Source organism: Coniosporium apollinis (assembly GCF_000281105.1).
Source record: "Coniosporium apollinis CBS 100218 chromosome Unknown supercont1.14, whole genome shotgun sequence".
Classification (NCBI taxonomy): Eukaryota; Fungi; Ascomycota; class Dothideomycetes; genus Coniosporium; species Coniosporium apollinis.
The window spans coordinates 42,167-68,394 of NW_006913276.1; the positions used below are offsets into that span (position 1 = coordinate 42,167).

Here is a 26,228-nt window from a genome sequence, read left to right on the forward strand (position 1 = left end):
GGTTGGATGGTGCGAGCACCGAGGAACAGGTTGTAGACTCGCTTGAGTACAGCAGAGTTATCGGGCGTCTACAAAGTACAGAAGCTGTCTTACAACACTTTGGACTCCGCCAAACGCGGTCAAACACTTGATATGGCAGACATCAATACGTTCAACTCATGTCAAGCGCCGTGCACGATAACACTCGTCCGCACTCCAGATCCTACAAACAGCCCATTGACCCTGAAGTGCGGACATATCCGTACGGGATCAGTCTCCATGCTGCCTACTTAGACTTCTTCGCCTCCTCCTCTGCCTCCAGCCGTTCCGACTGGTCCTCTTTCATGGCCACAATAACGTAGCCTATAAGCACAACATTCGCTATGAAAGCTGCTGTAGCACCTGCGAAGGTCGAGTTGCCTAAACACCGCTGTAAGTACGACCGTGCAAAGGTTCATGATACTCATCTTGCCTCTGAAGATTGTGTTCACTGTTGCGAAATATGAGCCTATAGGAAACACGACCATGGCGAAGGTGAAGGCGAGAAGCTTGAATATGACGCCGCTAACCTTGATGAGCATAGTAGTAGATAGTATATCCCAAGAGGCATACATACGGTGGCACGGCAGGCGCAATATTGGATTTCTCCAATGCTGCGGGAGAGAACGCGGTCGCATCACCCTTTTCGATGAATCCTTTCTCGCTTGATATAGTTCGTCTTGATGCCATGATGAACTCTGACTTTGTAAAGACAGGTTACAGGGAGAGTGGGTGAGAGGGTCAATAATGAACGGAGCTTGACGGGCAAGAGGTGGAAGCAGAATTGGTCAGTCCTCGACGGTGCTTCAAGCGGGGAGCTTAACAGCAATAGCAAGGAACTCGTTACTAACAAAATCCACCAACGTTGGGGTAGAGCAGATGCCCACTTGATTCGAAGCTTTCCACCCTGCCCAAGTGATTCCGCACTGTTCCGCCACGGGACAACCACAAGCCACAGTCTCCGGTCCGCTCCGTGCCGGTCCGCTCCTCTCCGCCTCATCAAATCAGGCGCGACGTAGGTGGATAAAGTGGCGCGCGTCAAAGCGCGTTCCCCTTGGACTTGGACTCGGACTCTTCGGCGAAACCCCAGGCTCACATAGCCGCTTGTTTTCACTTCACTTCTCACCCAACCTTCTTAGACCCTAGGTGCTCCGTTGTTGTCACCACTTCCAGAATTCTCCTATGTTGCTGTCAATGCCTTCGCCACGCCCATCGCCTTTGTAGTCCTTTGTACCCGTTCGCCTCTGACGTTGTTTAATTACTCGACCTTCTTTGGCGACTGGGTCACCATGGCTTGTCCATTGTCAGACGCCATATCGGATTGGTCCCAGGAGCAGAAGAAAGAGCAGGATGCAACTGGTGCCTACAACTCGGCCGATGACAGTGGCGATGATCTGTTCAATGATATCCACGAGACACAGGCTACCCTACCGCTTTCCCGCCCGTACGGCCATGGACCCTCAATCTCGTACAGAGACCTGAAATCACAGATTTCCTCACCGGCTCGGCACGTCACTCAGCCAACACAAATCCTCGACACACCTGTTGCACGACGAACAGATCCGTCGTCCGTGGTACAAGTCGCAGCATCTTCGCCAACCCACTCGCCTGCCCCGCCCTCACCTGCACCGCCGAGGATGTCCTTAGGTTATGCAATGGCCCCTCCAGGGACATCCTTCCGACCATTCGCGGCGGCACCACCACCTCGGCCCCCTCCGATCCTCAGCGACTCGCCAGTGGAGCACTACTCGTCTGATGATGATGTTACCATCACTCGTGCAAACATCAAACCTACGAGCTTTACAAGTGGTGGCCGATCACAAGCGATGAGAGCAGCGGACGCGCAAGACAGTTCAATTGGCCGCATGCAGGAACTCGCATCTAAGTACACGTACGACGAGAAAGTGTCCAACCAGCTGCGCCCTCAGAAGCGCACCACCGATGACATGGCGAGTGCATACGCGAATTCCGGCAGGCCCAAGAAACAGCCTCGCCAAACTGGGCCATCTCGTGCGCAGCCGGTTGCGCCAGATATGTCTCTTCAAGATATTGGCGACCTTGAAGTCCAAAGGAAAGTTGGGAGGATGAAGAGCGTTTATCCGCAGAAGAGAATAATAGAGCTGCGAGATGCGCTCATGATCAAGCGTGGCAACGAGGAAGACGCGCTTGAGTTTATAGCAGGACTCGAGGAGGCAGTGAATGACAAGCAGCCTATTGACCTCACAACGTCTGACGACGAGCTTGCTCCAGATAAATCAGCGGTTGCTGCACCGAAGCCGACCGCCAAACGCCACGTCAAGGCACCCAACATGAGCATTAAGGACAAATGGAGCTCAACTCAGCATGTTGCTCAACAAGCGCCTGCAAAGGCACTTCCAGTAGGCTCGTCACCACTACCGGCAACGCCACCGAGGCCAAGGCGGAGACTTGTTCAAGGCCGGCGCGTACCTTCGAGTCCATCACCTCCCGCCTCGCCTATCGCTCCGGCGCCACCAGTACAGAAGCCAGTCCCAGTCAAGCACAAGGTCATCTGTTTGGAATCAGACGAAGAGCCTGAGTTTTCTGACTCTGGTGTGTCATCGGCTTCTGACGTTGGAGAGGAGAATACGTCAGAGCTCGAGGAAGGGCTCTTGAAATTCATCAACTCCTGCTCAGCGGCAGAACTTGCGGATTTGTCACATCAGAGCCCAGACGTTGCTGCGGCCATCATCGCCGCGCGACCGTTCAGATCTCTGGGACAAGTGCGAGCGGTTTCTGTTGATGCGCCACCGGTGCCTCAAAGAGGCAAGCAAAAGACGACGAGAAAACTTACCAGCGATAAGGTCGTGGATATCTGTTTGGAGATGTGGACTGGTTACCAAGCTGTAGACGAGCTTGTATCAAGATGCGAGAAGCTCGGTGAGCAGATAACGACCGAGATGAAGAAGTGGGGTTTCAATATCTTCGGGATCGCCAAGGGAGGAGAGCTTGAGCTCACGAGCTTAGACGATGCCCAGAGCGATTCGAGTTCACTCCGGGATTCTGGCATAGGCACACCCTCAAGTACCACCGCTGATGAGGACGACGATGCCGACGTCAAGATCGTTGAGCCGAGACGCGGCAAGACACAGCTCCTGAAGAAACCCGGGATTATGGCTGAGGACACTGAGCTGAAAGACTACCAGGTGCTGGGGCTCAACTGGCTTAATCTACTGTGGTCAAAGAAGCTTAGCTGCATTCTTGCAGACGATATGGGTCTCGGCAAGACGTGTCAGGTCATTTCATTCCTCTCGCATCTCAAGGAGACTAGGGTCCGCGGTCCGCATCTCATCATTGTACCCGGCTCGACGCTTGAGAACTGGTTGAGGGAGTTCAAAACCTTTTCGCCCTCGCTTGTTGTCGAGCCTTACTATGGATCGCAGAAAGAGCGGGCCGATCAGCGCGCTCAACTCGAAGATGACATCAGGAAGATCGATGTTATCGTAACAACCTATGACATAGCACGACCGCCCGACGACAACAAGTTTCTGCGTCGCATCAAACCTACTGTCTGCGTGTATGACGAAGGGCACATGCTCAAGAACAGTATGTCCGCGCGATACACGCAGCTCATGAGGATCCCCGCGCAGTTTCGACTTCTTCTCACAGGCACGCCGCTGCAGAACAACCTCCAGGAGCTGGCATCTCTCCTAGCGTTCATCATGCCCGATCTCTTCGCAGAGCGCCACGAAGACCTCGCCTACATCTTTAAGTACAAGGCCAAAACCACAGATGCCGATCACGCCAGCCTCCTGTCCGTTCAGAGGATCGCCCGTGCCAGATCAATGATGACGCCCTTTATCCTTCGACGCAAGAAGCATCAAGTCCTCAAGTACCTGCCTACGAAGACGCGCCGCGTTGAGCGCTGCCCCATGACTCCCGAACAACAGGAGATCTACAACGAACATCTGAGTGAGCAGCGCAAGATCCTTGCGGACCGCGCCGCCGGCCGCCCGAACAAGAACAACGCGAACAACATGATGAAGCTCCGGCAAGCAGCCATCCATCCTCTGCTCCTTAGGCATATTTACGATGACGAAAAAATCCGTAAGATGTCACGTGCATGCATCAAGGAGCCTGAACTGAGCAAGTCCGACCCGAACGTCGTGTTCGAGGAGATGCAGTTCTATTCCGATTGGTCACTGCACAAGCTCTGCGAGAAATACCCGAAGACGCTGAAGAGATACGCGCTGCAAAACGAAGAGTGGATGCGGTCCGGCAAAGTGCAGAAGTTGGCCGAGCTGCTGAAAAAGCACGTCAAGGATGGAGACCGCACCCTGATCTTCAGCCAGTTTACGAGCATGATGGATATTCTGGAGCAGGTGCTCGAGACGCTGGATATCCAATTCTTCCGCCTCGACGGCGCGACGCCGATTAGTGAGCGCCAGGACATGATTGATGAGTTTTACGCAGATGATAGCATTCCGGTTTTTATGCTGTCGACCAAGTCTGGAGGCGCGGGCATCAATCTGGCGTGCGCGAACAAGGTCGTCATCTTTGATTCAAGCTTCAATCCGCAGGAAGACGTCCAGGCGGAAAACAGGGCGCACAGGGTGGGGCAGAAGAGGGAGGTGGAAGTTGTGAGGCTTATCTCGACGGGCACGATCGAGGAGCAGATCTACAAGCTCGGCGAGAGCAAGCTGGCACTCGATGAGAGGGTCGCTGGCGAAGCTGGGAGCGAGGATAGTGCGAAGAAGGTGGAGAAGGAGGGGCAGGCGATGGTAGAGAAGATGCTGTTGGAAGATATGGAGCAGGAGAAGAGCACGGGTGACCTAAAAGAGGACTTTAAGAGCGGAATGAAGAAGAAGGGATTTGATATCTCGGCTGCTTGAGTAAGGCAGGCCGAACACCGCTGATCTGTCGGAGTTGTTCTGGAGCGGTCATTGTTTGGCGTTGAATCGCATCAGTGGGAAAGGCGGCTATTCACCATCGCCTGGCTGGATACAGAGATGTTGAATGTAGTGCTTTGTCTGCGTGTTGCAAGGCCGACTCGCAATGGAACATATTGGGAAGCGTTGTGGTTCAGCAGAGCATCTGGTGTAGGGATCGCAGCGTTCTGGCTGTTATTCCGCAGTAGCGTAGTCGAGTACAAGCCGTGTACATAGTTGCACCTCTGCCATCACAATACTTCAACTGTCCCGTGTTAGGATAGTAATCAATGACAAAGGATTATTGAGAAGACCGCATCGAATCATGCAGTCGGGCGTGGATTACGTCACAAAGATGTTTATCAAGTGTGAATACAGCCAGCACAAAGTGGAATGGGACTATATGGATAGTCCGTTACTTGATTGCATCCTAAAGAAATAAGTAGATCCTCATCCAGCATGGCGCATAACCATCTGCCGGCAAGGAATCGAGCGCTGAGCCCAGATATCAGGCCTTACGACTCCCCCACGCCAGCCGAACCGCACACGACGCCGTATCGCTATGGTACAAATATCAGAGTACTGAAGAAATCTGGCAAAGGGCCAAGAAACCGCGAGTTCTGACCCCATTCGCAAGCCCAATCCACGCCAGCCGAGCGCCCATCCCCTTCGCCCGCTCCAACACACCACCCTATGAGAACTTCCACCGATGCCCGCAATTGGTGCACTCACAAAACGTTGTCATCGGCTCATCCGCGCTCCGTGTCTGCGCCTGGCTATAGCTAACCTTCTTCTGCCCGCACTTCCCACACGTCAGACTGGCGCTGATGCTCCGCTCGACCTGGGCCACCATGGCCTTGTTCAGGTTCTCGCGCTCCAGCGCCGCGTCCTCTTTCTTGCGCGACTCGGACTTGAGCTCCTCGTGTGTCATCACGACGAAGCGGTCGGGAGTTATCTCGCCCGAGAGCACGCGCTGGCGGAGTTGGGGGTTGGACTTGTTCTTGAGGTTTTGGTAGAGTGAGCGCATCTTCGTTTTGTAGTCGGCGGATGTCTCGTGGTTGTGGGCGTTGAAGGCGGCGAGTTCGACGGAGCGGGCCATGCGGAGGACGTCTTCTGGTGCTGTGGGGGGTGAGAGGAGCAAATTAGCACGGGTTGCTCTGCTAGGCGGCCTGGGCGCCTGTTGGAGCGAGGTCACTGGTAGCCTTACACTCTTCCGACATGTGCGCCAGACCGTCGTACATGAGCTTGATACAGCCGTCCCTCGCCGGATTGCCCGTCAGGTTCGTGTCCACCTTGTCCGCCTTCGAATTCCGCTCGCTGGGAGCGACTGAGAGCTTCGACTTTGGTTTCACCAACGCGGCAGGTTTCGGCGACGGAGCAGCTCCAGGCGCCGGTGATGCCGTGCCGTTCGCGTTCGACCGCGGCGTCGACGAGCCGGTGCCGCTTCCGCCTTTCCTGACGTCCTGCTTCCACTTTGACACCAGCTCGCTGCCCTTCCTCGCTACGGCCGGGTCCTTGTGCTGCTTGGTCCTGTTCACGATGACGCCAATTTTGGTGGTGCGGAGGAGGTCTTCCGTGGCTCTCACGCCTTTGCGCAGCTCGTCGAGCAGGTTGGAGATGTTGGCGGCGGGCTCGTCGGCTTGCAGGGCTTTGGAGAGGGCTTGAGCGCGCACGGCGACTTCCTTGGTGTCCATGGTGGATGGGGGGTCGAAGTGCACGAGGTGTGGTATCGACGACAGGTGTTGACGACGGAGCTGGATGTGTGGATGTGCGAACGCGACTATGGAGTATCTCGGGGTGGTGGGGTGGTGGGGTGGTGGGTTTGTGCGGTTGTGCGGAGGGGGGAGGGGGGGGAGGTTGTGCAAGGCTGGGGCGGTGTTCGCGAACGGTGACACTCTTCACTCTTCGCTGTGCAGTTGCGGCTCAAGAGGTGAAGTTGAGCGCACGACCCGCTTGTTGCTGTTGCCGTTGCCTGAGGCTCGGCGATCGACAACTTGAAGTTCGCGGGGACCCTTGAGCTCCCTGGCTCGCCCCGTTCGTGACTTTACTTCACCCCCACCGTGACAGCCCAGCCCGCCCGGCAACAGAGATAATGGCGCACTCCGCTGTCATCCGTTCCGTACAATCTCCCTAGCGACGTGGAAACCACCCAAGGGGAGAAGTACCAGCGAACACGTTATGGCGGAAAACGCGCCGCCAGCAGCAAGCGCAGCAAACGCAGCAAACGCGAAGGATGACTCCGCCCGTGGTATGCCCTACTACGACAAGCTACGGCGAGACCTCCGAGAGACAATGCAGAAGAAGCGAATCCTGGAGCAGAACATGGTCCGTCGTCCCTTCGTGCATCAACTTGTTCATAGAAGATAGGGCTGACCAAGACCATGGTAGAGCGCGACGGACGAACAGATATACAAGATGGAGTCGGCCTACCTCGAAGAAAGCACTGCTGGAAACATAATCAGGGGCTTCGAAAACTATGTCAAGGGCTCAACGAGCGGAGCGAGTGGCGCTGGAGCGGGGACGTCGACTAGAAGGAAGGCTGCTATCAACGACGCAGACCGGATATTCAGTCGGAGCTCGGCAAGCTTCATGGAGGTATGAACTGGCCTTACTGTTCTATATAGAGTTCTGGAATGGTCATCGGCCTAGGTCGGCTTGTCTGCCGTTCCTCGCTTCGCGGTCGCAGACACCGCTCTTGAAAGCTGTGTGCTAACGCAGTTGACCGCAGGATTCCGCTCTCGCCATGTCCGCTCAGACGACACCTTCTCATGCAAATACGCCATCTGCATCTTTCGCTAATGCTCGTGAAAACAGCAGTGGAACCCCAGGCGCAAGTACAAACAGCAAAGTTGCAGCAAACAAGAAGAAAAAGACAGGAGATGACGACGAGAGTGAGGGAAAGCCAGCAAAGAGAGGCAAGATTACCTACGGTCGGGAGTGAGGCACGTCTGACTTAGGCTGCCGTCATTCGTTTTCGAATTTGAAGAGTCACGTGATTGAGGGTACGGCTGGAAAAGAAGCTGCAAGCATGGCATTTCAGCGGTCGTGATCTGGTATCCGGCGTTTCTTGGGTGGAACAGGAGCATTGATACCCCGGTGAAGCAACTCCACCATATGCCTTGAGGTACGGTTTTTAGAGGCAACTCAGTTCCATGTTTGCGTATTTCGCAGTTGCACTTTCCCCTCATGGATGGCATCCGTGTCTTGACTTGGCCAGGCTTAAATTAAAGACAGAAAGCACGTGTTATTAGGTGTTGCAGCAGGAAAGAGACGATTGCTCTACCAATTGTCCAACTGTTATCAGTGCTGCCGGATCAGGGGCATCCCATAACCGCGCCCCCATATCTTGTTTTTTGGGCACAGGGTAAAAGATAGATCAGTAGCGCCTCGAACTTGGGATAACCAGCCGATGGGGTCAGGAGAGGCAGTCTCGAGGCGCGGTTGATGTGGACTCTGGAATTTACAAGGAGACCCGCTGCGTGTTGCTGATCTCCCGCCTATGTGCCTGTAGCTCTTGTCCTGCTACAACCACTTGTCGATCAAGCTCATCACCTGCTGCATGCTGTTGCCGATCATTCACAGCGGTACCTGAAAGTTATTTCCACTTGGCGCTTCTGTGCTACCGAGCCTTCGATCACTACTTCTTGGGGACGGCACGGAACCACGCGAGTAACAGACATCGTTGGAATCCGAAATCAACAAAATTAAACATCTTCACCAAGCTTTCAAAGATCCTTCGATATTACGGTTTCAGCTCTAGTTATGGCTTGACCATGCTTATGAGGCTGTATGGGCTACCACGTCTAGGCCCCAAACTTAGCTCTATTATTATCGTCGCCGATGAAGCCTTCAATCAATAGTTAACGCAGTGGCCTACCAGCTCGTGAAATTTTGACTCGGGCGATTTTTGTCACTCGAGTGGCAATCTACCTGTCAACTTGTAGATACTTTAGGGTAAACCTACTCATAGCGAGTCTAGTGTGCGGTTTGGTCGTTCTTTCGCTTGACGCTTGAACCTCCTTTCATCTCCAACTGTCCATGGTCTGACGGCATTATCCGAGTTTCATCGTCGTAAAACAAGGAGATTTGACTGCGCCGCTTGTACGGGCCTTACTTCAGAGCTACGACAATCACACTGCAGGCCAAGCACGAGCCGTTGGTATTGCAATAGTTCACTGTAAATCTTGAGACCACCTGGGTATGTAGAGGCGGTTGTTTTAGATTTGGATTTCGCCCTACCGGCTTCTCCGTCCATGAACCTTGGTCTTTGTTGAAATCATGCAACCCCGAGCCTTCGTTTGATGCTCTTGAGGATCTGCAGAAATGCTCTACGCCTTGGAGGAGGCGGCTCCAGGATAAATCCCGCTTTGCATGCACAATCGCTTTACCCGCTGATATGGAAAAGCATCAAGCAGTGAAAGCTCCGAGTGTCCAAAAACCGAACGCCCAGGCGGCACTTGCCATTTGCTCTCTCTTTGCAGGGTGCGGATTTACCCTTCCGGAGTGACGCTTCGATCAATCTGAACCACGCTCTTGACACTCGTAACCATCATACGCCCAACTCCAAATCCGAGTGATCCCCTAGAGCCGTCATAAAAGACAACGCGACACCTCTTCCCATTCGCCAGTCTCCCGAAAAAGCAGCCGGACGCTCTCCCGTGCCCGCATCACCACTTGCATCACTTCCCCCAGGGTGCCATCTCAACGTTACACCCGACGCTCCCGACCGGCACACCAGTCGCCCAAACCCCAAGGCCACCCGCAGACACCGGCAAGCCGCCGACAGCATCCGCCAAGGCCGCCAATGCCGCGTCAACCGGCAGTGGAGGGCGCGAGCAGGGAGAGGGGGGGAGCGCCGATCAGGGTCCGGTTAAGCATGTTTCTGATGGCGTTTTTGGCGCTGATAGCGCGCACTTGGCGCTTCTAGCGCGAAGCCTCGGGGCTGACTGGGCTGACGCCGCCGACGCCCATCGCAAGCCACCGACGCCATTGATTTCGGAGTGCTTCCTTGAACGGCGGAAGGTGAATCGATTGGACTGAGTTAGGGGCTGGTGGAGGGTGGTGATAGGGAGGCGCTTGGAGGCTTGGGCAATTGCGTCGTGGGCTTGGGGCTTCTTTGCAGTGAAGCAGGGCGTGAGATGAGTGACGCTGCAGGTGCAAAGTGACTTCACGGCAGTAGCCTGCGGCTAGGAGAGAGCAGAGAGCGCAGGCTTACGGCTCCAAGGCGATATCGAAAGATGAACTGAAGGATAGATGACAATATGGAATGTCTGCTGGCTGGGAAGCTCTGTGGACATTTTTGCTATTGCTCTACCAAGCGAGTGACGCCCAAGTTCCGGGTATCTAAACATCAATTCCAACGTATCTTACACTGGCCCGAGAGTCATACTCTTTCGGTCATCCAACAACGTAGCGAGAAATCGTAAGCTCGCAGCGTTCTAGCCAAACCTTTCGTCCTCAAAGCAAAAGTCGTAGCAAACCTTGTAGTTATACAGGTCATGAAAGAAACAGACTCTAGAGTCGAGTAACGCCTGCACCTGCAGCAACTCCAGTCTACCTGTAAACGAACCACGTGATAGTGTACAGCATTGATCTTCCGTGTGCAGATCAACGTAGATCGAGGGGTATCGTAATGACCGTTTTGGATTATCAACGGCTTTAGACCTGGAGATATCCTTTTTGGTAGAAAACCAGACGTAACGGATGTTTGAGCATGCGTGAACGCTGTAATAGAAGCAGGGCGAGGACCTTATCAAAGATACCGACGCGGGAGAGCAACATGTGCGCGCAACGGAGGATGCCACAGAAGCTTCCGGTATGTTTACATGTCGTCCGGCGACGGATGATCCCGTTCGCCCTTATGGACTTTACGATGTCGTCGCAAGTTGGAGACGACAGAGAAATGTCGACCGCAGCCATCCACTTCGCAAGCAAATGCTTTGGAAAGATGTTAGTCATGATGAACAAATCTGTATTTCGATGGTGACTTACGCTTTTCGCCAGTATGGCTGTACATATGCGTTTGCAGCGAGCTAGGACGGGTGAACCGCTTGTCACAAATCTTGCACTTGTGCTTCTTTTGTGAGCTGGAGGAGACCTTCGAGCTGAACTGCCCCATCATGGACTGAGGAGCGGGCGGAAGATTCGGTCCTCCAAGTGCGGATGGCCTGGGGAGTGTGCGGGAACCCATGTTGTCCACAGACTCTGAGGCAGAGCTGTAGTCTGTTACCGATGAATCGGCAGTGGATGATCCTTGGTAGTATCCCGGGTTGTAGCTAGCAGACGAGATGGACGAATGCGAAGAATGAGTGGCCGGGAAACCGTAAGAATCTGACGAGCTCCGGTTGGAGGCTGCACCGCCGTAAATGTTGCGGGGCGTGATGTCCTGGCTCATGGCAACCATGCCTCGGCTGGCATCGAGCGCGTCGCTGAAGCTGTTGCGTTGCACTTGTTGTTGGTTCATTCTGCTCAAGTCAACCAAAGAGCTCTGGCGTTGCCTTTGCGCCTCCACCGGAGACTCAAAGTACGCAGCAGATGGTACTGACGGATGTGATGAGCGCCTTGATGTATCATATGGATAAGGGCCCCTATTGCTAGTCGCATAATCCATTTGGTACTGGGAAGCAGGAGCGGGCGCATAGAGGGCGGGATTCGGAGCCGTAGATGTCGAATATGCTGAGCCATACGACCTTGAGTTCATTGAGTCTTGAGACGAGTCAAGTAAGTTTTGCTGTTCGTACAACCCGGCTGAGAGAGTACTACCTGGTACTAGCGACGACGCGGACACTGCCATTCCTGGGTAGGGCATCGACACGGGGACCGTTCGCGCACTCGAATACTGTGCATTGCTGTCGAGGCCAGAGAGACTCGAGGCAAGCGAGGTAGGATACAGCTGAGCTGAAGGTGCTGCAGAGACAGAAGCCCAAGGGTTTGTGAATTGAGGTGCCGGGTATCGCAGAGGGTCGTAGCCCATGTTGCCCATTGAGGGCTGCTGGCGACTGTCGACAGCTAAGGCCATTTTGACTGAGGTTGGTGCTGAAGTCTATCGTGATGGTGATGTGATGTTTGTTGACAGTTGCGAGGTAGTTGTTCGGGTGAATAATTCGAACGTGGGGAGGGAAGAGCGACGGTCGATCAATCGCACAAGAGTGTGGGACCAGCGATCGTTTTGAAGCTGTCCAACACACAGATGGGAAGTCCCGCCGGGGAGGTTTGAACGTGCAGGCAGTGACACAGCTCGGGGTGCCGATCTCTGGGACGTCCTCGAGGCGGGCGGAGTGACAACCGTAAGCCAACCAGCAACAGAGCTCCTTGTGAGCAATGACGAGCGGGCACAGAATAAGGCGCAAGCGTTCCGTCCGGTTTAGCAGCGATAAAATCGGGGCTCGAGCAGTGGTAAAGCCTGGGGGATGCCGACGGAGAGGGTAAGGATCCGAGGGTTACTCTAAGTGTTTTGCAGAAGTGATGTTCAACGGAGCTCCTGGGGGGAGAGGGCGGTAACGGTGTGTTGGAATTTTATGGGCCTGTGGAGAGAAGGGTCGATGTTGATCTTTGTGGAGGGGGCGGGCATTGATTAAGACAGATATCCGGCCTTGACTTGTCGCTGGCTTCAGCTTCACCCTGGCCTACGTCGTCACCAAGCATCAGAGGCGTCGCTTGCATGCGATCGGCGTGTGGGGGGAAAGGGGACTAGCTCGCACGGAACATCAGCCAGCATCGCGACTGCTCTCCCACACGCCCGCAACGCCAGCAACGCCAGCCAAGGAAAGCCTTGGATAGACCTGGCAAGGGCCATTTGAAAAGCCAGTTGCCGCATGCAAAGTCACTAGATGGCCCTGGAGGTGGATGGCCTAAGCACACAGCCCATAGATCAAAGACACCTTAGCTGGTTGGTGCATTAGAGAGCTAAACTGCTGGACACCCTTTCCTTTCTATCGTTGGAGCTCTGTAGATGCTATGCTCTGAGACTGACAAAATCAGGAGTCCCAGTTTGATGGTGCGTTTGGTATCCAACTGGCTGGGGCAAAGATGCGGCAACGTCCTTTTTGAGTGGCCCTTAGACCTTGCGAATCACAGCCGGCGAGTCAGAGCCAGGCCAGCGCTCGCTCGTTCATGGGGCTTGACGGCTGCGCTGAAACGGGCATAGGAAGATTCAAACCAAATCCTCTTTCGGATGGCTGTCGTCCTAACTGCCACAAGTGCCCCTTCATCACCAGCGCCTGAACCGCGTCCTACTTGGATGGAGCCGCAGGCATCACCTGCATCTTTGAATTCTCGTCGCACTAAGGCTACATGAACTCTACAACTGTGGACGCCATGTCGGGGACGAAACAGAACAACAACGGTCCGGAGGCCTTCAGAGCCCAGCGCATGCATGCTAGTCAGCCTTTCCAGACCTGAGTACGGCGCGGTTCCCACAGGCTGCGACTGTTCAAATTACAGCAAGGCGTCCAGCTCAAGCGCTCCGAAGGTCACGGTACAAGGCGAGATTAGTTTAACTAACATTGTTACTGTCAACGTCAAGGTCACGGCTGCAACAGCCGAAACCAACCGTTGGTGCTGTTCACCCGGACCCCTCTCGAGGATTGAGCCATGGGTCACAACGACTGAATCTTGATTGGTCTTTCTTCCGGCAGATTTCGCAGCATATATTAGAAGTGCGATCTCAGCAAATTCCAAGCCCCAAACCCCGGGCCGAAAGCTCCCCATCGATCGGACTCTGAGTGGAAAGCCAAGACGGCGCTGGCGGAGCGTCAGGGGAATCGGATGAGCATTTTCTGCCGAGCTCAACGTTGTTCTGCTTGTCGGACACGAGCCGGAGTCAACACTGCGTCGCCAAGTGGAACGCTGTCTGGCGGCGCCGTCCTGCAATGTAAAGTTGAAGCAATGATGGATTGGCGTTCTCGCACTTCCGCTGCGAAGACCGTCTGTCCCAGGGATATGCGCTAGGACATAGGTGGAAGGATTCATGAGCGGTGTGCCGTGAAGCTCGAAAGCGGCGGGTATCGGACCTCTTGCTCTATGACGCACGCCCTCTCGGCAGAAACAGTTGACAGTCCGGAAACGGGACTCAGGCTTCCCAGTCGGAGTGTCTGCCTAGGGTTTCATGTCTCCAAGCTGGCGCGCTGATCCCGCGCGCAGCTCGTCAATCACATCCGGGCCGCTATGAAATGCCAGGACCGTTGGCGCTACAGCATGAGCGCCAAGCCGTTTTTATGCTTACCTCGCTAGGCAACGCCCAGCGCGCGGTAGTACGGAGCGTAATCCGACCTCGAGCTATTGGACAAAATCCGGTCGGCCAGCGCCATTCGACTTCATCAAGTTCCCAGCTCTACGACCGACCGTAAACACTGTGTCCGCGTAGGCGAAGCAAGAAAGAAGAGATGAGTGGAGCGTTATTGTCTTCTTGCAATCAGGAATTTTGCGCAGAGGATGCGCCGGAAAATGTATTCACCCTCGTTACGCTGGCGTCATTCTGCAGTGATTCGTGAACCCGACACAGTGGGACCCCTTGTGGAGCGCATCGTGCTGTCTCAAGCACGGGTGCGACAGCAAAAGGTGGCTTTTGGCGCCCTCCACTTGGGTGAAGCTTATGTCGTCACAGCTGCTTGTTCCGGTAAGGCGGACGCTTACCGAGACGGCCAGTGACTGACTCGCGATCCTCGCACGAGACACATTTTGCTGAACAAGCGCATTTGGAGCCCCGCCGGCCATTGGGGACCGACTGTTTAGTGCTGGTATCCAGTGATTATTAGGCCACAAAAATACACAAGATGGTGTGCATCAGGAAGGTCGCAAGCTGACACACAGCGCGCGGCCCACTCTCCCGTGACCACCGTCACATCCTCGGGTGGAGCCTACTACGGGTTGACAGCACGCCCGGCTCGTGTCCAGTACTCGGGGCTCCTTTCACGCTGGTGGAGACGTTCCATCTTGCTCGCACAGCGGCGTCATAAGCCTTGTGACTTTTCAAGGGTTTAAAACTTCGTTAACCGACACGTAGACCGCAAGCTGTGCTCAAAAGCAATGACACGCTTATTTGGCAGAGAGAGCGAGAGAGAGAGAGAGAGCTTGGCAACTTAAGCCTCTCTGCAAGGGCGGCGGCTTTGGCGGGACCTCGGGACTGCGGTTGATGCCGGACCCTGCTTGTGCATCTCAACTCCACCTCAACGACAACCGATGCGCCAGCGGAATAGCAAACTCAACACCAAGAATCGGGCGCATCCAATCCAAGGGACTAAAAGCGCCTCTTGCCCACCCCGTTTCGAGGCTTAGGACACACGTGTAGCTTGTTCAGACAGTTTGGTGTTGTGGACAAAGGCATCGATCTCCCGCTAGCGTAGATCACGGCCCGCCACTCGCGTTCCCTGAGCCGGTGACTCGTCAAACGGTGTTGATAAGGCCGCCAGTTCGCATCGCTCCATTGAGATCTGGAGGCAGAGTTCTCTTCTGTCCGTATCGTGACGGATCTAATCTAAGGCTTGGTTCGGCTTGCAGCAAGCCGAACTGGGCCGCGTACTCATAAACTGCCCGAGATTGCTGCCGTAGAAGATGCCGAATCTCCAGGACGTCACAATCGTTGAGGGCGCAGAGCGGGCATTGAAGCAGCCCTTCAATAGGACTGTGCATGGATGAATCGAACCGCCTCGCTTTACTCCACCCGTACTCGCCAAGTCGGCCCGTTCTCGCATTTCTAGTATTGACTCAGGCGCCCATATTGCCTTTCCTCAAAGCTCGGAAGTGATCTCAGGGTCGACTTGAAGCCCACTCAGCATGTTGAGTCTGTTATCTCATCTCTCTAAGTTTAGGCGTCTGGGATATGGCATCTCTAGCGAACAGCTATTGAATGAGGAAATTCTCCCCGAGCTTGCATCATCCTGGTCGGCTAAATGGCCGATGGTCCTGAAGCACTAGCCTCCTTGGTAGCTGAGTGATACATGTGTCGCAGGCAAGAATTCCATGAGACATCCGGATTCGAAAGAATGGAAGGAGACGTATCACAGCCTCCAGCACACCGAGGAACGAGACCTTTCTCTCGCAGGACAACATGCCCAACTGTTCGTGGCGCCAAGTCTTGCTGCGGAAATGATCTTAGATGGCGATTTCAAGAGGGGTTCATGTGTTATTTGCCTGAAGACTAGGCGCCGCGAAGCTGGGTTCTAGTCAGATTTCATACTGTCATCATTAAGAACAACGTCTACCTTTGTCTAAAACCGGCTCATCTTCTGCCTCGTGCCATCCACACATGTGCTATCTTTCATGAATCGATGCCCAAAAGCTTTCTTAGATCAAAGTACGAGTCGGCCTTTCTGCCTTGTCTCGATTGTGCTTGAATCCATTTCGGGCCCGACAATAGCGCCACGCATACATACAATGCGTAGACTCTGTACAGGATGCAGAGTACTCATCTAGGGAGCTGCGCGCCTTGCTGCCATGCAAACAATCGAGGATTGTGCTCTCCAGGTGCCCAATGCTCCAGAAGAAGCTCCAATCTGGGGCTCATACCCCAGATTCCAGAACGCCAGCCGAGATGCTTGAGGTGAATCCCATTTCGCCCAGATACCGATTGAACACCAGAACGCCAGGGCCATGCGATGCAAAATCCAATGTACCCAGCAAGCGCGTTCCTCCACCTTCTTCGCCCGACCAATTCCATTAGGGTAGCCGTCTATTGAGTCTCCAGATTCTTCCCCTAGCAGGCACGTTCGGCGTGGTCCTCGTACCCCTCACTTCTGACCCTCATCCGGTTTCCTGTCTACACTTTCTGTCCTCAGGTAAGGCGCAGCGCTAGTCCCCACGCTCCCCTTGCCGCTGCTCCCAACAGCCCTCATCTCCCCAGCCTTCTTATCCTGTTCCACACCAAAGCGCTGCATGTTCTCCGTCGTAAGCATATGGCTCGGCCCGCCCTCCCTCTCCTTTTTCTCACCTCTGTCCCTCTTGCGCTCGGTCCCCGTGCGCGCGCTCCTCGGATCCTCGCCGCTGGCCATCAGCCTGTCGTCGCGCAGGCTGGACGCCTTCTCCTCGTCGTTTACGCGGCGGAGCACGCGGTCCGCATCCGACTCCGCCGACTTGGAGAGCGCGGCCCGGTTCGTGTAGTCCAGCCGGCCGAGCGCGGCGGAAAGCTCGGAGGCGCGGTCGGCGCGTAAAGAGGAGCGTGAGGGCTGCGTTTCTTGCAGGGGGCCTGGCCCGGGCCTGCCAACTGCGTTGGTAGTGAGCGGGGTGGAAGTGACGGTGCTGGAGGAGTTGGAGGCGGAGATTGTGCGCAGGGTGTCGTGGCTGTCGAAGGGGTCGTTCGCGTTGGCCTCGGTGGACTGGGAGCGCTGGTTTGGTGCACCGTTCGGCTGTTGTGCTTGCTGCTCCGGGTCCGGTGGACTCCCATTTCTTCGTTTCTCTTCTATTTGATTTATCTTGCGTTGAATTGCCCACTTCACGAGCATCTTCTCCAAGTGCTTGCCTTTGACTGGCTTAGCGAGGTAATCGTCCATTCCTGCCTCCTGGCACTTTTCTCGGTCACCTTGGATGGCGGAGGCGGTCATGGCGATGATGGGGGTGCTGCGGATGCTAGCACTGTCTTTGAAGGGCTCTTGCGTGCGGATGGTGTGTGTTGCGAGGTAGCCGTCCATGATGGGCATCTGGACATCCATTAGGATGATGTCGGGGTTAGGGCGGTCGCCGGATGGTTTGGCGAGTAGGTAGTCAAGCACCTCCTTGCCGTTCCAGACGGCGCTGACAGAGAAGCCGAGTTTCTTGATCGTTTTCAGGGCGATCTGTTGGTTGATATGACTGATGCGTAGTTAGCTTCGTGCAACGCTGAATTCTGATCAAGAGCCTTACTTGTCCTCCACGACGAGGACGTGGATCTTGCTCCTTTCCTCTTCGGTAAGGTTCATCATGTGGTCGGGCAAATTGTGTGTGATCGATGGTGTGCCCGGCGGCAAAGAGCCCGAGTGACCTCTTGCATGTCGGGCTCCGCCATTGTAGCCTGTCGGAGTCTGTGGAGGTGTAACCCTGCCGTGCCCATGCTCGTCCGAGCTTCCATACGATACTGAGACATCAGACTGGAGTCGATCCGGGATGGAGCTGAGGTCAAGTAAGGTGGGGGAACCCTGATCATTGTATTGCGCCTTATTAAAAGGAATCCAGAAAGTCGCTTTCGTGCCTGTGCCAAGCTTTGACTCTAGATTGATTTCCCCGCGCATTAATTGAACGAGCTGTTACAGGGCTTTCAGTTAGCCGGTTCCGATACAGTAGCAAGGCACAGCGCTCACGTTTTTGCTAATCGTTAAGCCCAAACCAGTGCCTCCAAACCGACGAGCCGTAGAGGAGTCTGCCTGGCTGAACGGCTTGAATAACCTCTTGCGCACATCCTCTTCGATGCCGATTCCAGTGTCCTCAACCTCAAAATTGACCTTGACTATATCGGTAGTGACGCCTATAATGGAGACCGATAACTTGACGGAGCCCTCAGAAGTAAACTTGATGCTGTTCGTCAAAAGGTTGGTCAATATCTGGCGTACGCGGCCCGGGTCGCCCATGACTTTGATATCGCGCTCGATCTCTGGCTGTATGAAGCTTTCGTAGGTTAGACCCTTCCTCTCCGCGGCGAAAGACATCATCTTATTGACATCGCGGATGACGACCGACAAGCTGAACTGCACTTCTTCGACATCCAACCTGCCTGACTCGACCTTGGAGAGATCCAGAATATCGTTGATGACGGTAAGCAGCCCGTTAGCGGATCGCTGTATGTTTTCCGCGCAATCGCGTGCCTCTTGGTCTAGCGGCATATCCAGAAGCAGTTCACTCATCCCAATGACTCCTGCAATGGGCGTACGGATTTCGTGAGACATCTAGAACGAAGAGTGAGCTCAGTCGCAATGCTGTCGAAGCAGTGGCACAGCTTACGTTGGCTAAGAACTGGCTCTTCATCTTGCTCGCTGCCTTGGCTGCTACAGCATTTGCCGTCAACTTTGCGTTTTCTCGTTCTTGCTCCTTGACCTCCTCCTCCTTTTTGTGGAGTTCTGTAAATGCCTCGTCAGCACTGATGGACACGGATTGATATCTCGACGCTCACCAGTCACATCCATACTAATGCCGATAACCCCGTCTACGTAAGACTCCCCTTCCACGCCGCCATTGCGCGAGTTCCGCAGGAGCGGGACTATGCGCGTCCTGTAGTGACGCCCGTTGCCGTCAATGTGCATCTCCACAATCTCGTCGCTCGCCTTGCGTTCCAGGGTTGCTTCGACTGCTTTCCTCAAAGGAGGCATGTATTCAGCGCCCTGGTGCTGGCCGAACACATCGTACACATTAAGCCCTATGGACTTTTTGCTGATGTCTTCGTCGCTGCTCTGCCACATCAAGCTCCCCTCAAGCACGATGAGTTTACGTTCCTTGTCGACGGCCCAGAGAGTAGTTTGGGCATGCTCGACGACTCGCTGGAGCTGCTCCTTAACCTGTTTTGCCTCGTCACGGGCAATTACCAGATCGTGAATGTCGCTGCAGGTGCCAAACCACTTGATAATTTTTCCGTCCTCATCGAGGAAAGGCACAGCACGGCCGAGCATCCACCTCCATTCACCGTCATGCCGCTGGCAGCGATATTCTGTGATGTACTCGTCGCCAGTCTGCAAGGAGTGGTTCCAACGCTCACTCGTGGCCGGCATATCCTCTGGGTGAAAAGGTAGTTGCCACCCCTGGCCGAGTGACTTCTCCTCAGTAAGACCAGTGTAGTCGTACCAGCGTTGAGAGAACCAGTCATGCTGGCCACTGGGAGTCGTGGTCCAGACCATGATGGGTATCAAGTTCGCGATATACTCGAACTGCCGTTCGTTCTCCTCGATCTGTGCAGCAATGCGCTTGGTGTATTCAGTGACGTCTTTCATGACGACTATTCCGCCCAGGAACTCTCCGGTAGCTTCGTCGACAACGGGCTCCCCGCTGACGTCGTATGTGAGACGAGCGTCGGTTTTTGGATGCCTCATACCAACGCGCTTTCCTTCGACTCGCTTCTGTGTGCGGCAGAGCTCTATGATGGGTAACTCATCCACATCCATTAGACGCTGGAAATCTTCCGTATAGAATGTGTACTGAGCCAGAAATTCGTGCTGATTAGTACTGTTAAATACATAGTTCTCGTTGTCCGGCATAAGCCTGAGGAAGGCTTTATTGGGGATGCCGAAGCTCCGATCCTTCCACATAGCATAGCTTGGCATATTCATGGAATTCAGGACGGCGTCTTTCATTCGGCTGGCCTTGTGGAATATCGAGGGTGCGGACGAGGACTTCGTCCGACTGGCAGGGCCATGAGGAAGACGTGGGGCAGGTTCAAGCAGTGGAGATGTGACTGCTAACGCACCCGATGTGGTCGGTGCAGAGCTTATGGCTGATCGTCGGCCAGACGAAGATGAACTGGAGTTTGCTGATCCTGGCGATCTGCGGAATCCAGTGCTGGTGCGTAGGACGGTCCTACTCGAGGGCTGGGAATTGGCGGTGGCATGCGGTGTAGCGCTTGTAAAGGTAAGAGTAAAGAATTGCTTGCCTTCTAGGGTCCATGTAGAGACAATCATGCTTGCAGATATCGGTTCAGGCAATGGTGCAGCTTTGTCGGCGGCTGGCGCAGGCCTGAAGAGGCTATCGGATTGCGGCGAGATTAGCACGTCAACTTTGACATCATGAACGGTCGTTTTAACCAAGTTCGAGCTGCTTAATCGAGGCAAGGACTGGCTAATTGGGGTGTGCGGAGGCCGCTGGCCTCGAGGCGTGACGGTAGGTGTGCTCCCATCATTATCCTCGCGCAGGCTTTCGATATTGTCCGATGAAGCGCCCCCCGCAGACTGAGTAATTTGTTCGAGGATGGAATTCAGAAAGTCCTGTAGGTAGTGTTAGCGGGCACAACCCCATACGCGTATTCTCAAGGGGTCACCCACATCCCAGTTTACCCATATTGGTGATCCATTCTGCAGCACGTCTATGCCAAGCTGAGACATGCTATAGTCGCAAAGAAGATCTGTGACCGACAGAACAGCCGTGGGTCCTCTGTCCTCGTCCTCGACTATAGCGTTGACTTCTAGACCTAGCAGTCTACCCATAGCTTCGTTTGCTAGGACTACGGTTTTCTGGCTCGACAAGACGAGTAGCGGCATGGGAAGATATTCCAGCGCGGTCAACGCGATCGCTGTTGTCGTCGGCGAAGGGGGCATCTTGACGGAGAGATGCTGACTGCGGACGGAGGCTGGCGAGCGGTTGCCCCTCGAACGGACGCTGAAGTATCCATCCTCTTCGGAAACATCGCTGGTATACGCCGGCGACGGCGTGTGGAGGCTTGCGAGGTCGTCGTGATGGTTTAAAGAGCTGCCACTTCCCGCAGGTGGCTGCGCCAGAGGTCGCATAATACCGAAGCTTCTGCCCGACAAAGTCTCGGGACTGAGCTCTGCATGCACGTCTTGCGCCGTGCTCTACTCGGTGCCCTGGATCCCACCACCGCGGAGAAAGTTTAGCGACTGGATGCGGGATGGCGGCGGCCTCGGCGGCGAGGACAATAGCTCCTTATGGCATATGCAACCAGGAGGGTTTGCTGTCGTGATAGGGAGGTGATTAGGCGTGCTTGTCGAGACAGCACTTGGTGCTGTAACAACAGTCCACAGGTGCCCTGGCTTGGCGGGAGGGCCGGAGTCTAGAACGTCTAGGAATCAGTTAATTAATGGCAAGCACAGGCATGGGCTAAACGGCGCAGAATAGACGCGCGCAACTGCAACCAGCGGGCAGCAGAGGTTCAACCTCCATCCTCTCACCAGATGTTTTGGTGATTACGTCGGGTGCATTTCCTCTCTTGCATCGCCAACCCCGGGGGCCGTTCCTGAATCGGGAGTTACTAAGCAAGCTGCCACGATGCCACGATCTCTCGGCGATGATACGTCGGAGAAGTCTCCGTTTTGGCGCCGCACGCCGCATAAGCGCCAAGTCGGCTTCTCAACCGCCGCGACCCGCGCTGCACGTGACCGCTAGGACAGAACATTGTTTTGCAACTCCAGGCAAGCAATATCGCAAGCATTTTGAGCAAAGTGGACGAAACACGCCAAAGTTTTCTCGACATCCCCCCCCCCCCCCCCCCCCGAAACGTAGAATCAACAGACACAATATGATCTTCTTCGGCCTTGGTGGTCTATTCTACGGTGCATCAATACCATCCTAATCAGGCTTACCAACAATCACTAACGCTGTCCTCTCAGTCTCCATCCTTCTCATCAACGCTATAGCCATTCTCTCCGAAGACCGCTTCCTCGCCCGCAGTGAGCCTCCCATGAACTTCTCCACTGCCTCCTCCCGCTCCCTACTTTTTGCTTCCCCCTTTCGGCATTCCTCTTTCTTCTCCCCCTTCCCATTCCCTCCTTCACACTCCCGTCTTCCTCGAGCGAACTTCCCCAAAGCAGTCTTGACTGACTCCCCCTCCTACTAGTCGGTTGGGGCGCATCCTCCGACCCCGGCTTCGGCGGCGCGCCAGACACGACGTCTGTGAAGGCGAAGATTGTGAACCTGATTGCGAGCGTGCGAACTCTGATGAGAAGTCAGTCTCCCTCCTTTCCTTTGGTCCTGTCAGATTATCTTCTTGGTTAAGTTCTGGTTCTGCATCTACCGAGGACTAACGTGGTGTCGATTGGGGGGATATAGTACCGCTTATAGCGGTGAATACGCTTGTCATTGTTTATGAGCTTTTGTTGGGTTGAGAGGGGAGGATGCTGAAAGGTGGTGGACACCGACGGCACTTGCGAAGGGACAGGGTCTGTGCTCCGTTTAAGTGGCAGAGAACGGGTAGGCGGTGGCCGAAAGGGGAGGCAGAAGGGGGCTTGTGGCTCTCAGAGTCATCGTTGAAGCGACTCGTCGAACGGGTTGAGGACGAAAAAGACGTCATGAATCAAACGCTGAGCACTATCGGAGGACACGCAACAGATCCAATAATAGAGCGCTCAACCTGGCGGCGCAATGGAGGGGCAATGTAGCTCTTCGGACGATTGGAGAACAAAACAGTGCGGTCTGAGAAGATGTTCTCTCGGCGACGCTCTTCTGCAGCTTGATATCGCATCTATCAACACACCAAGACCTACGTACAACTCAACGCCAGCCATGCATGGGTCATGGAAGTAACCAAAACAGGACATGACCGCCCCGAAAGCATGGCGCCGCGCCTCTACCCACTTATAGACTATCCAACGGCACATCGCCAACACATCAACAATCCGAAGTCAGACACCACCGCTCTGCTTTTAGTGACGCCTCCAATGACTTCCCGACCACCTCTCGATGCCTACCGCACTCTCCCAGCCGCAGCGGGTCCTATATCCCAACGAGCCGGGTTTTCCTCCCTAGAGAGAACCGTCTATGCACAAACGAGTGCTCAGCGTTACGTCAAGAAACCACTTTTCTTCTTACCAAGACTGAACCTGTTCTTCTTCTCCTTCTCCTCCTTCTTATCCGGCGACGCCCCTGCTATCAATCCTTGACTGCTCTCCCCCTCTCCCGGCGTCTGCGGACTCTGGCCCTCCTTCTCCTTCTGCAGCCACAGTTTCGGCTTGTGTCTCAAACTCATGCTCGTATGCCTGAACCGGTTGAGGCCGCCGCTCATGATGCCACCGCTGCCGTTCTCCTTCGGCGCATCAGCTGCTCCCACATCATCGTTTAGCGCCGTCGAAGTGCCAGAGCGCCTCAAGTCTTCGACTTGCGAGGCTTTCGACGCTGCGATTGCAGCCTTGAGATCCTCCTCCTGCTTCTTATAGTTATCGCGGCGCTTGATTTCCATCTCCTTCCGCTTCTGCGCCGCTTGCCGCTCCAGTTCTTTTTCTGCCGCTTTCCGCTCTTTCTCCGCCACGGCTTTTGCCTTTCTCTTCTCGAGGAACCCCAGCGCCGCAGACCCTGGGCTCGACGCTACATTCTCCAGCGGATGCTGTTGTTCCTGCACGATCGCCGCGTTAGGGTCCGGGCTCATCGGCGGCACAGGAGCCGTCGCCGCATGGTCCAAGCTAGCGAACATGTCCGACTCCTCGACCATCGGCGTGGCAGGCGTGTAAGGCACGCCGTTCGGCACGAATCCATTGGCCTTGGCATGCAAACCCTCACCCACACCCTCTTCCGCCTTCGCCGCCGCCGCCGCGCCCTCAGCCTCCTGCTCCCTTAGCATCTCCTCCATCGTCGTTTCCTGGTAGAACAGCACGTACGCGCACGCCATGGCGCCCTCGCCACCAAAGAAATTCCGCACGTAGGTTTTGTCGACCGGCTCGACAAGTTCGTCGTCGAACATCAGCCAGCCCCGGTCCTGCGTCTTGATGATGGAGATGTAGTGGCCGTGGTACGGCCCCCCGCCAATATGCACCACCACCGCGTACAGCTCGTACAGGCGATCCGGGTCCTCGGCGTCGTCGGTCGTGTTGAAGAGACGCAGGTGGTACGGGTAGTTGACGCGGTGGAAGAGTTTCTGCAGTCTTTGCAGATCTTCGGTGTACTTGAAGCGCTTGAGGTGGAGCGCGAGAATGCGGGGCAGACGTTTGATCTTCATCCGCTTCTCGGCTTCTTGCAGACCACCGCAGTTGTCGCAGTGGAATTTGTTGCGCTCGCAGAGCATCTCTTCTTCGGAGAATTTGCGCAGGCAGGAGGTCACGGAGGAGTGTTGTTCTAGGTCCACGGAGAGATCGAGGAAGGCTTCGTCGCGCTGAGAGGTGTTCTCGCACGTGAGGCAGCGCGTTTCGGAGGTGAGCGTGCCTTCGAAGAGCTCGTGTACCCAGTGGGAATTGTTGGGCTGCGGTTTGGACGGGGTGAATAGGCCCGGGACAGCAGCGGACACCGCCGAGGAGATGGCGTTTACCAGACCAGACTCGCCGTCAACATTCTGTTCGGAGACATCAGACGACGACTTGCTCTTGGAAAACCGCTCCACGTCCTCTAGCACCTCATTCAGCAGCAGATTCAGAAACTCGTGCGCGTCCTGGTGCATGGCGCTCCGGAACATCTCGTTCTGCCGCCGTAATATCTCAAGGAACTTATGCGGGCTCACAACGCCTATCCGTGACTGGTGCGCAATGACGGCCTCGAAGATGTCTTTTAATGCCGTGAACAGCGACTCAGACATCCCGTAGCTCTGCGAATTCTCGTAGTCCATATTCAATACAGGCCCTGCGGCCACCGCTAGCTTCTTCCTGTACTCCGGCGACTCCTTGTTGTCTTCTGGCTTTGTACCTGGAGGCCCAGAAGGTGCGGGCGCCAGGCTGGGCCTGTTTGGCTGTCGGTGGAGAGGACTTGAAAGTGGCGAGAGCGCGGATTTCGGCCTGGTTGGAGAGAGGGCATTGTTGGCGGAGGTGGTGCTGGAGATGGAGAGATCGGTGTTGAGACGGGGTAGGGCGGTGGGTGCGCGGCTCAACGCTTCTGGTGGTGAGCGCGCCGGGAAGTTGAGGACTTGTTCCCGGAACGGGGCGGAGTAGTAGAGGCATTGTATTATGGAGTTGCAGTAGCTGGGCGTCGTGTAAGCAGCCTCGAGGAGAGTTTAGTGACGTCCAATGGGAGGACGTACCATGTGCTTCCGAACTGGTGGCGGGTGGATTAGTGATAGTGCTGTTGGTATATGACAGGTCGCACTCACATTCTCAAACCCGAAGAACTTATCGCTGCCGTCTGATCGCAGCGGTCCTGCGTCTGCCAGCAACTTCTCGAGTGGAGTCGGCTGCGGTGCATTCGGGTCCCTTTTAGTGGGCGCGTTCCCGGCTGTCGGGTTCGAAGGGGTCTGCAATATCCAGGGCGAATTGTTAGCAGTTTGCCTGCACGACCGTCTCTGAGCGCAGCCGAGGCAGGTTCATCGGACGCAGTACTGACAGCGCTCGAACTCGCCTTGAATCTGCCAAAGAAGGACGCCATGTCGCTCGAAGACAGGTCGCTGCAGGCGCACAGCGAACGGCGCAGCGCTCGGCCAGGGTCTTAGGGCGCGGTCCGCACAAGGCTGGCGATGAGGGCGGTGATGGAGGGCTATGATGCTCGACAAGCGAGGGCCTGGGAGTTGCAAACATTGAGTCGGGATGGCATGCGAGCGGAGAGGGAGCTGGCCGTTGGGTGCACGAGATGTCTTCGAAAGTGGCTGACGATGGCCGTCTCGACTTTGGAGGGCATGGATTGGAGGGGTCAAAGTTGCCGGCGGCGTGGATCCGGGGCGATGTGGACACGAGCTGCCCGGCGATCCTGTCACCCTGGGGGGGCGCCTGGGGGCCTGGGGGGTTGGGAAATTATCCGCCCGCGCAAGGACTGCAGAGTGAAGACCCGCGCAGGATGAAACCGGCATTCTTGAGA

General features: G+C 55.3%; 8 protein-coding genes across 8 annotated transcripts; 3 read left to right on the forward strand and 5 right to left on the reverse strand.

Moving 5' to 3' along the window:
• Nucleotides 1-265: 265 nt before the first annotated feature.
• Nucleotides 266-708, reverse strand: W97_03390 (vacuolar ATPase assembly integral membrane protein VMA21; the record flags this gene model as incomplete). The annotated part of the gene is made up of 3 exons (XM_007781287.1): nucleotides 266-399; nucleotides 443-543; nucleotides 596-708. 3 exons carry the CDS (start codon nucleotides 706-708, stop codon nucleotides 266-268), a joined length of 348 nt encoding a protein of 115 aa, XP_007779477.1.
• Nucleotides 709-1,307: 599 nt separating this feature from the next.
• Nucleotides 1,308-4,868, forward strand: W97_03391 (uncharacterized protein; the record flags this gene model as incomplete). The annotated part of the gene is made up of 1 exon (XM_007781288.1): nucleotides 1,308-4,868. The coding sequence occupies one exon, from the start codon at nucleotides 1,308-1,310 to the stop codon at nucleotides 4,866-4,868; it is 3,561 nt and encodes a 1,186-aa protein (XP_007779478.1).
• A 727-nt stretch (nucleotides 4,869-5,595) lies between these two features.
• On the reverse strand, nucleotides 5,596-6,598 carry W97_03392 (transcription elongation factor S-II; the record flags this gene model as incomplete). Its single annotated transcript, XM_007781289.1, has 2 exons — nucleotides 5,596-6,023; nucleotides 6,112-6,598. 2 exons carry the CDS (start codon nucleotides 6,596-6,598, stop codon nucleotides 5,596-5,598), a joined length of 915 nt encoding a protein of 304 aa, XP_007779479.1.
• A 484-nt stretch (nucleotides 6,599-7,082) lies between these two features.
• On the forward strand, nucleotides 7,083-7,845 carry W97_03393 (uncharacterized protein; the record flags this gene model as incomplete). Its single annotated transcript, XM_007781290.1, has 3 exons — nucleotides 7,083-7,229; nucleotides 7,293-7,499; nucleotides 7,633-7,845. 3 exons carry the CDS (start codon nucleotides 7,083-7,085, stop codon nucleotides 7,843-7,845), a joined length of 567 nt encoding a protein of 188 aa, XP_007779480.1.
• A 2,880-nt stretch (nucleotides 7,846-10,725) lies between these two features.
• On the reverse strand, nucleotides 10,726-11,922 carry W97_03394 (uncharacterized protein; the record flags this gene model as incomplete). Its single annotated transcript, XM_007781291.1, has 3 exons — nucleotides 10,726-10,841; nucleotides 10,896-11,579; nucleotides 11,772-11,922. 3 exons carry the CDS (start codon nucleotides 11,920-11,922, stop codon nucleotides 10,726-10,728), a joined length of 951 nt encoding a protein of 316 aa, XP_007779481.1.
• Nucleotides 11,923-16,630: 4,708 nt separating this feature from the next.
• Nucleotides 16,631-21,295, reverse strand: W97_03395 (uncharacterized protein; the record flags this gene model as incomplete). The annotated part of the gene is made up of 6 exons (XM_007781292.1): nucleotides 16,631-17,687; nucleotides 17,739-18,115; nucleotides 18,173-18,754; nucleotides 18,810-18,911; nucleotides 18,986-20,776; nucleotides 20,834-21,295. The coding sequence occupies 6 exons, from the start codon at nucleotides 21,293-21,295 to the stop codon at nucleotides 16,631-16,633; spliced, it is 4,371 nt and encodes a 1,456-aa protein (XP_007779482.1).
• A 749-nt stretch (nucleotides 21,296-22,044) lies between these two features.
• W97_03396 (uncharacterized protein) lies at nucleotides 22,045-22,520 on the forward strand (the record flags this gene model as incomplete). Its single annotated transcript, XM_007781293.1, has 3 exons — nucleotides 22,045-22,078; nucleotides 22,136-22,195; nucleotides 22,363-22,520. The coding sequence occupies 3 exons, from the start codon at nucleotides 22,045-22,047 to the stop codon at nucleotides 22,518-22,520; spliced, it is 252 nt and encodes an 83-aa protein (XP_007779483.1).
• Nucleotides 22,521-23,304: 784 nt separating this feature from the next.
• On the reverse strand, nucleotides 23,305-25,802 carry W97_03397 (uncharacterized protein; the record flags this gene model as incomplete). Its single annotated transcript, XM_007781294.1, has 4 exons — nucleotides 23,305-25,255; nucleotides 25,313-25,422; nucleotides 25,531-25,671; nucleotides 25,761-25,802. 4 exons carry the CDS (start codon nucleotides 25,800-25,802, stop codon nucleotides 23,305-23,307), a joined length of 2,244 nt encoding a protein of 747 aa, XP_007779484.1.
• Between the last annotated feature and the right edge of the window lie 426 nt (nucleotides 25,803-26,228).